General features: G+C 40.8%; 1 protein-coding gene across 2 annotated transcripts in view; it reads left to right on the forward strand.

Moving 5' to 3' along the window:
• The window catches only part of ZZEF1 (zinc finger ZZ-type and EF-hand domain containing 1), a 130,301-nt gene that overhangs the window by 86,953 nt on the left and 31,132 nt on the right, over nt 1–12,216 (forward strand). The window contains exons 35-42 of one of the 2 annotated variants that reach the window (XM_083174134.1): nt 1,082–1,247; nt 4,223–4,485; nt 5,619–5,776; nt 8,419–8,563; nt 8,689–8,819; nt 10,231–10,508; nt 10,865–11,039; nt 11,944–12,076. In XM_083174134.1, coding sequence (XP_083030260.1) covers nt 1,082–1,247; nt 4,223–4,485; nt 5,619–5,776; nt 8,419–8,563; nt 8,689–8,819; nt 10,231–10,508; nt 10,865–11,039; nt 11,944–12,076 — 1,449 coding nt within the window. The remainder of the gene's footprint in view (nt 1–1,081; nt 1,248–4,222; nt 4,486–5,618; nt 5,777–8,418; nt 8,564–8,688; nt 8,820–10,230; nt 10,509–10,864; nt 11,040–11,943; nt 12,077–12,216) is intronic. The other variant, XM_083174135.1, reaches the window with a different exon arrangement.

The raw sequence follows: 12,216 nt of genomic DNA on the forward strand, positions 1-12,216 counted from the left end.
TCAACATGTACTAGGTTGATTTTCACAAAAAATTTGACATGCACTATGACTATATTTAGACAAAAAAGGTTGACATGTTCTTTTTTTTAATACACTAATTATTAGAAGGTTGACATGTTCTACAGTAGGTCAGCATGTGTGTTTTAGGCTTTTTTTGTGTCTGTCGACACCTGAACACTTGGACACCTAATTAGTGTAGCACTTACCCTCACATGCTTTCCATGCATTGGGTCAGGTGCCTCACTTCACTACCACTGTGCTTGACAATAGGAGCCCATGTTGATGGAAAGGGTCCCAAAAATGTAAAAAGTATTTGAAAACTCCATTGGACTGTCATATGTGTTAACCATTGTCGTGTTGACCTCTGCTTGTGTCAATCTAGTGCATTTCAACCTTATGGCGTCGACCTACTCAGGTCAACCTAGACATCCTGGTGAGCCATCCGGATAGCATTGCATCAATGGTCTGTTTTGACTGATGATGATGATAATATAACCAAAACTGTTTTTTTTTTCCCCCCTTTTATCTGTCGGTCTCTTTGGCGCAGAGACTGCTTCCTCCTAAAAATAGACCAGTATAATTTATCATTTTCCTCCTAAACTTAACACTGGTTTTAATAATTAAATGAAAACCATGCCTATTTTCCTATAAAGATTGCAAATGTAATAAAACGGAACGTATATTTTGTCAAGTGAATATATTACTGAAGTTTGTTTTCTATTATGTGGTTTGCAAACCTTGATTATTCAATGGAACTTTTTACTGCGATCTAGAAAAGGCAGACCCTAGGTGGGATATGTATGCATCTTTTTAGAATATTTTATAGGAATTATGTGGGGCAAAAAAAACCCCACAAGAACTTTTTTTAAATTTTTAAAATACGTAAAACATCTGCCCAATTTACGAATTGTCCTTTGCACTAGATATCATATCAGATGTGTTGTAATTTTATATTTTAAATGCTGAAACACTGGTAATGAGCTAACAATCCTCAACGTTTATAGTATTTTAACAGCAGGACTCTTATGGTATGTACAAATTTAGTGTATACATTCATTGGGGCTCTTGGTATTGCTTTCAGGTGGTGTAAAGCCTGAGGGACATGAAGATGACCATGAAATGGTTAACATGGAGTTTGCCTGTGATCATTGCCACGGACTTATTATTGGTCACAGGATCAACTGCAACGTATGCGATGACTTTGACCTGTGCTATGGATGCTATGTCGCTATGAGATACTCTGAAAGGTACATTAAAGCATATTATTTGTAGCTCTCAAACGAGTTAATATTGTGCGTGCTACTGTATATGTTGTAGGTCATAGGTGTGTGTATTTACTGTGTACACAGTATGTGATTGTATAAGCAAAGGCTTATGTGTTAAGCACACTTTATTCAGTATGATGGCATAACACTTGTGTCATACAAGTATAGTATGCATCATTTTTAAAGCTGAAGTTCTCCAATATGCAGATGTGTCCTTCCTGAGCTTTTCTAAAATAGTTAAAAATGCTTCTGACTTGCTCCACCATGTTGTATGCCATGTGGTGTCCCACTGGGTTCTATACGATGTCCCATGCATTTTATAGCATACAATGTATGCTACCACTGGATGAAATAATCAGACCTTATGGCCTGGTCTACCACTGCAATGCGGATGATGCACAACTGCGTCTGTCCTTCTTTAGGCACTGAGAACCTAATAACAACTGAATGGCTGTGTAGCTTGCCTCTAGGAGTGGGATAAGTGCTAGTTGACTGACTGAACTCTGACAATAGAGGTCCTTATGATAGGTCACATGACAAGAATGCAGAATAGCTTGCCAACAGGATTTAAGCTAGGAAGTTCAGAACTAACAAACACCGAAAATGGGCTATAACTTGGTGTTAACCTGGATAGTGGCTTAAAATTGAGGCATCAGTCACATTTAAATTGTCACTCTCTCAGCAGAGGAACATAGGGGTTACACTGGTTCACTCCTTCTGGCAAATTTCTTCTTAGATGGAAAACACCATGTGCACTGCAGGGGGGCAGATGTAAAATGAGCAGAGAGAATTAGATTTGGGTGTGGTTTTATTTAAAAGTGAGATCTATATTGCAGTGTAAAAATAAAGCAGTCAGTGTTTTCCCTGCACAGAAACAAAATAATTGACCCAAATCTAATTTTCTGCACATTTTATATCTGCCCCCCTGCAATGCATCCACATTACACCCATTCTCTGCTCCCTTCATTTGCTAACTGTGAGGTGGTAAATTGCTTTCCAGATTTGCTTTCTGACTTTCAAAGCCCTTCATGACCAGGACTCAAGGTACTTGAAGCAGCTCCTTACTGCTTACTTTGATCTGTAGATGGATTATTAACTGTACCTAGAATATCCCTGGACTCATGTGGGTTTCAAGATTTCAGCTTTGTGGCTACGACTCTATAGAGCTCACTTCTCTACATGGTTCGAGAGGCCTCCGATCTAAAATGCTTCAAATTGGACTGCAGACTTTCATGTTTACTCAAGCTTTTCACTAATATCCACTGTTAAGCTTGCTTTGTATATTGTGCTGTAATGGGCATTGTAAAGCACTTCAAGTTCTATTTGGAGAACAGTGCTATAAAAATATTATTTTTATTCATATTATTTTATAGACTTTTTATCAATTCCACTAAAACATGCCTGCTAGGTCTATATGAAAACGCCAGATTTTAATGGCTTAAAATTTGCACCAGAAATTGCTAAACCCCCCCCCCCCCCCCCCCTAATATAATAACTTTTTTACAAAGGGTGTGAAGACTAATTAGCATTGTGGTCTAGACATACGACTATGTGAGGCTAAAGTGAAAATGTTATACATACAGTGTAATACAGTGATCTATGACAAACAACCAATGTGCAGTATGACCACATGATGTTTAGCCAAAGTGTTGTTCTCTTTTTCTACTGCCTTCAAAAACCAATGTTTTTGCTCAGTGGAAAAGGGTCAAGTTACCCATGGACCCAGGTAGCGACCAGGGTTGATCATGGCTGTGATCTGGGTTAAGGGGCAGTTTAAATGGGTTACCTGTTTCATCTAACCCAGGACCTGTTCACAGCAGCTCAGTGCCCATACCTTCTGTACCACAGTGTCCCCTGTTCAGGAGGTTGTGGAAGCTGCCAGGGCTGCTGTCCACACTGCTATGCAGGAAGCAATGCCAGCAGGGTGAAGGTGTGCCGTAGACTGGAGGAAACCGAGCAGCTTCCAGAGTGCTTGGTCTTTCCCCCATCGTGACAAGGGCAACTTCCATTAGGGGAGACCACTTTCCAGGCCATGTCCTAATCTGTTGGTTTTCCTGGTGCTTGATGATGACATAATCTCCAGGCATCAGCCAAAAGACATTGCGCTTATGTGCAGTGTAAACTTTGCCAAACTGGGAATGTCCCAGGTTCGGCAATGCAGTGGAAAAAGGGTAAAGTCCCAGGTCTGACCTGGATTGGAAACAGTGCTGTTTTCCACCAAGGTCCTGCATCTGACCCGGTATTTGGAACAGAGTTGATATTTGCTACTTTTTAACTTTTTGACTAATGCAACTTTTACACAAATAGTCGTGCTCATTTTATGCAATTATAGCGTGAGATCTTTTACTGCTATTACAGTTTTCACATGGGATTGCAAAGTTGTGTAAGGGCACATCTGTATTCCACAAACCAAATCAGGCATGGCCAAACTCTGACCCTCCAGCTGTTGTGAAACCACACATCCCAGAGTTTAAGCATTCCTAATAGCAAAACTGTGCAAGGCATGATGGGACTTGTACTTTCACAACAGCTGGAGGGCCATAGTTTGGCCATGCCTGCACTAAATGGAACACTCAGAGCGGGAAAGACATTTCTAAACCCATCGGTTTTCTTACGTTGTAGAAAGTAGCTGTTGTGACTGACATTCTCACATTTGCAAAAGTTGTTCTTTGACTGTACATGGCTACTAGATAGTGATACATCGCATGAGGGGTATGTTTGATTCATACACAGAACACTGCTTTTCATTACTTCTATAGGCTTTTGTGGCTATTTTTAGCAAACACCAAGAGCTATTACTGAGCATGTATCCGTTACTGACACCAGTGTAATTAGGTTGTGATTTTAGATAAACTCCAATTGTGTGTAGAGTGGTTTCTGCAGTCTATTTATGCTGCACAGATAGATTTTGTGAAGTCCCTAAACTATAACCCATTTTCTTTTTTCGTTTTCATCAGCCATTTGCCAAGCCACAGTATCACCATCTATCCAACAATCACAAATAAAATCAGTGACCGACAGCAGCTTATCCAACCTTACATACATAACTACTCATGGTTACTGTTCACTGCGCTGGCTCTCTATTCTTCAGACCTTGCCAGTGAGAGGGAGCTGGAAGGGGAGAAGCTAGACTCCAGTATTATTCACAGTGCTCAGATGTTGCAGGTTGATTGTACACATCTAGTTGCCAGCTGTCTCATGAAAGCACAGAAAGGAAAAGGTGAGATTTTTAAATAAATACCTGGAATGTCAATAAGTGCATTCCATTGAACTGTTGTAGTTGAGTAAAAATATATCCAAATAATTCTTTATATCTATCGCCGCTCTGGATACTCGTACTAATGGCGGAATAACGCAATTAAGGGGACAGCGGGAATCTGGACCTCCAACACCTCCCCAATTAGAGCGAATATCTCTGAACAAAACGGCCGCAAGAGTAGGCACTCCCAAAATATATGGAAAATAGTGCCAATGCCGCCACACTTCCTCCAGCAGTGCTGGGAAATGTATCGCAGGATGAAGGCAGTATACAGAGAACAGTGTATCCACGTGATTTTCGCTGTGGAGGATCTCATTCATCAGAATTGTCAGATCAACACATGTGAAATTGCAGCTGCATTGTCGATAAGCTAGGGAACCATCACATCATCCACAACAAGATTGGCTATGGCAAAGTTTGTGCACAGTGGGTGCCCAAGCATCTGTCAGAGGATCAAAAGTTGGCTAGAACGGGTGTTTTTTTGACCCATCTCTTTCAGTACGCGTAGCAAGGAATGGATTTAATTGTCGTTGCAGTGCAGCAGCTATTTCATGAGTGGCGATCCGGTGAGTCTGCCGAATGAGATCCCCCACAGCCGAAATCATGTCTGGGTTGGTGACAACGTGCCCCTACCTGGGCCGTGAAGAGTCCTTGATCCTTTTGCGTCCCACCTCATAACGCTGACACCACTGCAATATGGTGCACCGTGCGAGACAGTGCTCTCCGTACACTGTAACTGATGCTGCTCTCACATCGCAGCATCAGTCACCATGGTTACACAGACGCTTCACAGCGCACAGGCCCACACCCAGCCGGAAGCTGCGTCAGACGCAACCTCCCCGTTCCGTGTTTGAGATCGAATGCACTCTCTTACTGGTATTTAAGGTGAGACCTAACACTGCTGTAATGTTTGTACACCTTGAAAAGGGGTTTGTTGCTGACCCTGAAACGTCGGTTTTTACTCATCACTAAAGTTGTTACTTTACTTAATCCTGCCGAGTGCCGCTGCCTGTGTTTTCCCCTCTGATTTGATAAGTTATAATACGTGGAGCAACTAGTTGATCCAGTGAATATATATTTAATCTTTGCCTTAGGTGTTAAAGCGTCTTCGTTACTATCCATGTGGGCCAACCCTGAAAATGAGATTTCCTTAATCAGTTCTTCCAGTGAGAACGTCACGTCTGGTGATGAACTTCTAAGCAAAACTCCTCAGGATGAGGATATCACAGTAAAAAATACTGTGTCGGATAAGGTATTTCTTATAAAGTTTGGCATTTGTTTTGGGCTTTTATGATAAATAATGATTTTTCTCAAATCTCCTTTATCTATGGAAGAATCATGTACTGACTTGTGCAGGATATAACTTAAACCCCTGTAAGTAAGTAAGTTTTAATTATATAGCACACTTTCTCCAACAGTACTCAAGGCCAGGGGCGAATTTAGGGGTCAGGCCCCTAGGCACAACACTTTTGGCGCCCCCCACTTAATCGAGTAGTATATCCGGCACTCTGTTTATAGATTTAGCTTGCCCAGTGCCTTCAACAGCAAATTTGTATCCTTCAAGAAAAGATGCGGCACTCCAGGACTTGTATAAAGAAGATGTCACTCTTTATTCATGAATAAAGAGTGACATCTTCTTTATACAAGTCCTGGAGTGCCGCTTCTTTTCTTGAAGGATATATATATATATCAAACTTCAGCCACAGTAGTACGTATTTTTTTATATTTTTTTATTCTGTAGTGCAGTGGACTCGTGAGGGAGAGAGGGAGGGCGGGAGCCTGGAGCTGAGGCACACAGACACACTGTGACGCCCAACCTGCACGCCCATTGACACAGCAGCCAATAGCGGCAGGGGGGCAGTGGATCAGCATCAGCACGTTGAGCTGAACCTCAACTACTGGAGCGAATGGGGACGTCGCCGCTGCGAGACAGCACAGCAATCCCATATGTGCAGTTGCAGCACGTGGACTCCAGGCGGGCAGTGGTGAGTGACAAGCAGCGCCACTGCCAATCATGACGGCAGCGGCGCTGCTTGACTTGTCACTCGATGCATGCTTGGAGTCCACGTGCTGCAGCTGCATATATGTGATTGTTGTGCTGTCTCGGCTATCTGAGCCCGATGTTGCTGACTGCCGCCCATAAAATGTGCCGCCCCTAGGCCCGTGCCTCACAGGCCTAGTGGGAAATCCGGGCCTGCTCAAGGCGCTTGTGAACTAAGGCTTAGAGAGAAATAAAGTGGACTAAGTTAAAGTGCAAGCCGATCGGTTCTTGATTGCCATGTTAAATATATTGGGTAGATTGGGTAGTACAAGTTTACCCAATGTATGACTGAAGGTGTGTGTTTTAGTGAGGGGCATTTTTTGCTCCTGTCTATAATAGCGCTGCATTCTGCAAGGTAGCACGCTGATATGCCGAGCAAGGTACAGTCATGACCAGAAATTTTGAGAATAAAACAAATCTTGGTTTCCAAAAAGTTTGCAGCTTCAGTGTTTTTTTAGATTTTTTTTTTTTTTTTTTTTGCTACTATGGTATACTTAAAGTAAAATTACAGGGATTTAATAAGTGTCCACGGCTTTTATTGACAATTACATTAAGTAAATATTTGCAGTTTTGACCCTTTGCAATTTGTACTGACATGCTGTCAATCAACTTCTGGACCACATACTGACGACCGCCCATTCTTGTCTAATCAGTGCTTTGAATTAGTCAGAATTTATGGGTTTTTTTTATGTCTTGAGGATTGACCACATGTTCTCAATGGGTATAATGTCTGGGGATTTTCTGGCCTATGGACTCAAAATGACGATGTTTTGTTCCCCGTGCCACTTAGTTATCACTTTTGCCTTATGGCAAGATGCTTCATCGTGCTAGAAAAGGCATCGCCAAACTGTCCTTGGATGTTTAGGAGAAGCTTCTCTGTTCTTAGGCAATATTGTGAGTGAGAAGCAACCCCACGCATAATTGGCTGAGAAGCAACCCCACGCTTAATTGGTCTCCGGATGCTTTACTGTTGGCATGACCCAGGACCGATGGTAGCAATCTCCTTTCCTTCTCTGCCCAAGTGGTTTTCTTGAAGTAAGAAATAATCTGAAAGGGGATTGAACAGAGAACATGACTTTACCCCATTCCTCAGCAGTCCAATTCCTGTACCTTTTTCAGAATATTCGTCTGTCCCTGATGTTTATCTTGGAGGGTCAACCAGAGAATCACTGACATAATGTAAGCTGGTCATTTTGTGCCAGGGCTGAAATGCAGTGGAAATGTTTTTAGGATTAAGTTCATTGTCATGGAGAGAAACTATGCAATTAATTGCAATTCATCTGATAAAAACTGAGGCAGCAGACTTTGTGAAAATTAATATTTGTGTCATTATCAAAACTGTTTGTTATGTCTGTATAAGTGGTTAGCAGCACTGACCATTCTGACACCTGCAGCTATTGATTTCGACAGCTGCAGATATCGTTGCCCCTTCACCACAGCAGGGGCAGCTTTGTGTCTGACTGGCGGCTGGCGGCCCCAGGGTACATGTGAGATCTCTTGCATAGATGCACTGGAACTTCCTGGGAGAAGAGAAACAGCGTATCAGCAATGAAGTTCTGTGCGCTCTTACAGGGATTTCTGCAATACATCTCAGCACTACTGCTTCCTGTGTCACCTTGGTAAAGAGGTGAAGTGAAAGGCATTATTCCTGCATGATACATGAGTATACTGTATCTAGCCCTGTGTTTAATAAGTATCAGTTAGGAGTTGGTTGGCTGGTACTTTATCTACATCTGCTTTATCTTTTTTCATGGCTTAGTACATTCGAAAAAATTATAAAACATTCTAATTCGGTAAATGCAACGCTGTGAAATTGTAAATGCTGTTTTCTCACTGGGTTTTCATCCTGTCAGCAGGGCAGTGATGATACGAATGCAGCTATACCCACTCTCCAAAAGGGTCAGTGCTCAGAGGACGAACCGGGAGAAACGGACAGGTTCATAAAGGCAACAGATAACATTGAAGATGAATCGGAGCACTCAACAGAACGATATCTTTGTCAGTAACACCTTTTGACTGTGTGCTGCTTGTCTAGATTCTTGGTGTTAAAAGTTCTTCACTAAACTTAATGACCAGTTTGCTACAGTATATGAGGATGATGTTGTGTTTCCCTTTCTTGGTAGTTGCTGGAGACTTGAACAAGAAGCATATAGTTGACAAAGCTATAATACCTAGCCCTGACCAAGTGTTTGCAGAATGCTCTCAGGAGCGCATTGTGGGACTGATAGCCAGTATGCTGCCTCCACTTAAATCGGTGAGACCTTTCAGTATTTAACATTTTTTTTTTTTTTTTTAAAACACCATTTTCCAAAAATGATAGAACAGCCTGTAGCCAAGTACACACATCAGCAGTTTTATAGGGCATTTCCACTCAGGTAATTGTGTAAGAGGGAACAACAGGGCATCTTGTGAGGAGGGGAACGGAGTCAAAATGACACTGTTAGTGGTGTCGAAACCCCCAGCACAGATTTCAATCTTCTGTCCAAATGATGCAGGAAGCTTGATATACTGTATATCAAAGTGCTACATACAACTTGTTCTGTAAAAGTACTGAAGCAACACTCTTTATACATGGCTGTTTAACCTCCTGTTATTTTCTGGGTATTTCAAGGGGGAGCACTGGGTTGCTTGTTTTGCCTTTTTAATAGAACATTTTAAAAGAACATGGAAATGAATGACTACTTACATGGAGTTATTTGGAGCCAGGTTAATTGTGAACCACTGGCCAGAATTTTAAGTACTGCGTGTGGGGCCACAGTCGTAGTAGTAATAGTTCTTATTGATATCGATACCATAGTAACAGTAATGAGCATGCTATCAGTACTTATCTTGCCACCTCCTAATCCAGCCATTTCAATCATCTGGTAGCAGCATAGCTCCAGTGGTGCAAGGTCTTTTGACATGAAAGTGAGGGACACATCACCAACGTGTAGTTTGCAATTCCCAGCATCCAATTACTAACCAGGAGTACATAACCCTGCACTAATGGTGATGATAAACAATAAGCAGCACAATTTTAGAACACACCAATCCTTTCATCTTACCTATGACGACTACTGATGGAGTACATGTAGAATGCAAATTGGGTGATGGTGATGTATCACTGCATCAAACGGAGATTATATATATATATATATATATATATATATATATATATATATATATATATAATACACAGTCCTGGAATGGATGTCACTCGAAGCATGAATTCAAAAATAAATACGCGACAACTGTGGTGTGGTCACACCACAGTTGTCGCGTATTTATTTTTGAATTCATGCTTCGAGTGACATCCATTCCAGGACTGTGTATTATATTTATACGGGATGAGCACCGGAGCCAGTTGCTATCTGCATTGGAGTGCCGGTCACCATTGGTCCATATATATATATATATATATATATATATATATATATATATATATATATATATATATATATATATATATATATATATATATATATATATATATTCGAGGTCTGGCAGTAAACTACTATTGAATCAGCACCTGGAGTGACGCTTCTTCTTATACTCTATAAAGAAATCGGGCAAGATAATATATAAGAGACAAATTAAATGTCTGCCAAATGAAACAGTATACTGATGTTTAGCCAAGGAAAGATGATTATGTGAAGTGCAAATATCCATACATTTTTTTTTTCTAGGATACAGTGGGCTGCTCAGTGAACCTCCAACAAGTGCTGCCGTTGATGTTTCAAGTTGTTCTCTCCAATACTGGTCACTTAAATGAATCCTACCATTTGGCCTTGGGCCTTCTGGGGCAGTTAATCCTACGACTAAACCCAGCCGAGGTAGATGACGCTGTGCGCAATGTCCTTTCTTGCAAGAGTAGCGAGTCAACTGCAGGTGATGGGAGTTCATTTCCAGATGGCTGGATTACAACTCAGCTGTTGTTTAGCCTAGGAGCTGCATGTCTGGACAGGTTGGTTTTTTATGTTCTCTAATAGACAGATGTCAATTTTGCCTATTTTATAAAGACCTGCTAAAGCGTTTCTTTTAGTCCCAAATATGGACATTGTGTCACTTAGGGGTGGATCCAGAAAAATATGACCCATTGTCTTTGCCGAAGGCATGCACAAGGTGTCAGATAATTGGGCTTGGTCTTGCAACAAAGGCATGATCGCAAACAAGGATCACTGGCCAGCATGCCCCCCACCCAACACTTCTAATATGCTACTGGTGTCATATCGGTTAAACCAGTGAAATCATTAATAGACTGCATTTGTTTTATGGAATGTTTAATCAGTCATATATAAATACCATTCTGTTTTCTTCCAGCAAAGTAGGCCTTGATTGGGCCTGTACAATGACAGATATTCTGCGGGAGTTAAATAGTTCTCCAAAATGGCAGAAAGTGATGACCGCTTTCACAGATCACTGTATGCAACAGCTCCCACTACATTTAAAAAACACCAATATCTTCACATTGTTGGTTTTGGTTGGATTTCCAGAGGTAAGATTACAATGAGCAGCATGAGAAATGAAATCTACACTGTTACCTTGATTATATCTGTTGTGATACTTGACTGTATTTAAATCATATGCAATGAATATAATCTGTGCTTCATTCAGTGATAATTTCATATTATATTTTTCTGGTCAATATTGTATTTTGTGGACATTGAAGATGCTTTTAAGGAGATCAATGTTAAATTAAATAGTTTCAATGTTCATGTACTTGCTCAAACTAGATGTATGGCATTTAAGTGGATTTACGCTGATTTCCCTCTAATGCTGTGAAAACTGGCGCATTTTATTTCACATTAGACATGTAGCGTCCTAACCTGCATTCAGAGGGAAAATGGTCTCTACAATGCCCCCCCACCCACCCACATGCGCGCGCGCACACACACACACACCTTACATTGCATTAAAATGAACATGACTTAATGCAGCATGCAGTATCCAAATAAATTGTGTTGTTTTTTTTATTCAGTCACCTCAGTATATTATTTTGTTAATGCAGCGCTCACAAATCATTTGATCCACAAAATGTTGCAATACTATGACTATTAGCATAAATGGGTATGAGGTCATTGTAGCTAATGCCATCTCATTATCGAGCTTAAAAGCTTGATGGAGTCACAGAGGTTTCTTTAAGAAGCATCATGTTGTAGAACAGATTGGGTTTATGGACAAAATATTAACTGGCAGTCATTCTATTAGCGAAGTTTGGCTAGTAACATCATTGCCCTTTATACATTTCAAACATAAATGTCATCTGCCGAGCGGTCTCCTGGAGTTTACTCTTTTAAAGAATAGATTATTTAATCTGTGCTTTACAATGAGTTTCATTTTTCATGGTATTTATCCACACGTGATGATTCACTCTGTATATGATTTTTTCTCTATTGCAGGTACTATGTATGGGAACACGGTCTGTGTACATTGATAATGCCAAAGAGCCTCATGATGTGATCATCTTAAAGCATTTCACAGAGAAAAACAGAGCTGTCGTTGTTGACCTCAAAACACGAAAACGTAAAACTGGTAAGTAGGGAGCCATTTCCTTCATATTTGTGACTCTATCAAGTCTGTAACCTAACAAATTGTTAGGCTTTTATGAGGAGGTATAATGAGCTATAAAATAACATAGGCAGATAGCTCTGCAGTGAAGTTCCCTCATTTTA

The sequence above is a fragment of the Crinia signifera genome, chromosome 2 (assembly GCF_055691185.1).
Source record: "Crinia signifera chromosome 2, ASM5569118v1, whole genome shotgun sequence".
Taxonomy (NCBI): domain Eukaryota; kingdom Metazoa; phylum Chordata; class Amphibia; order Anura; family Myobatrachidae; genus Crinia; species Crinia signifera.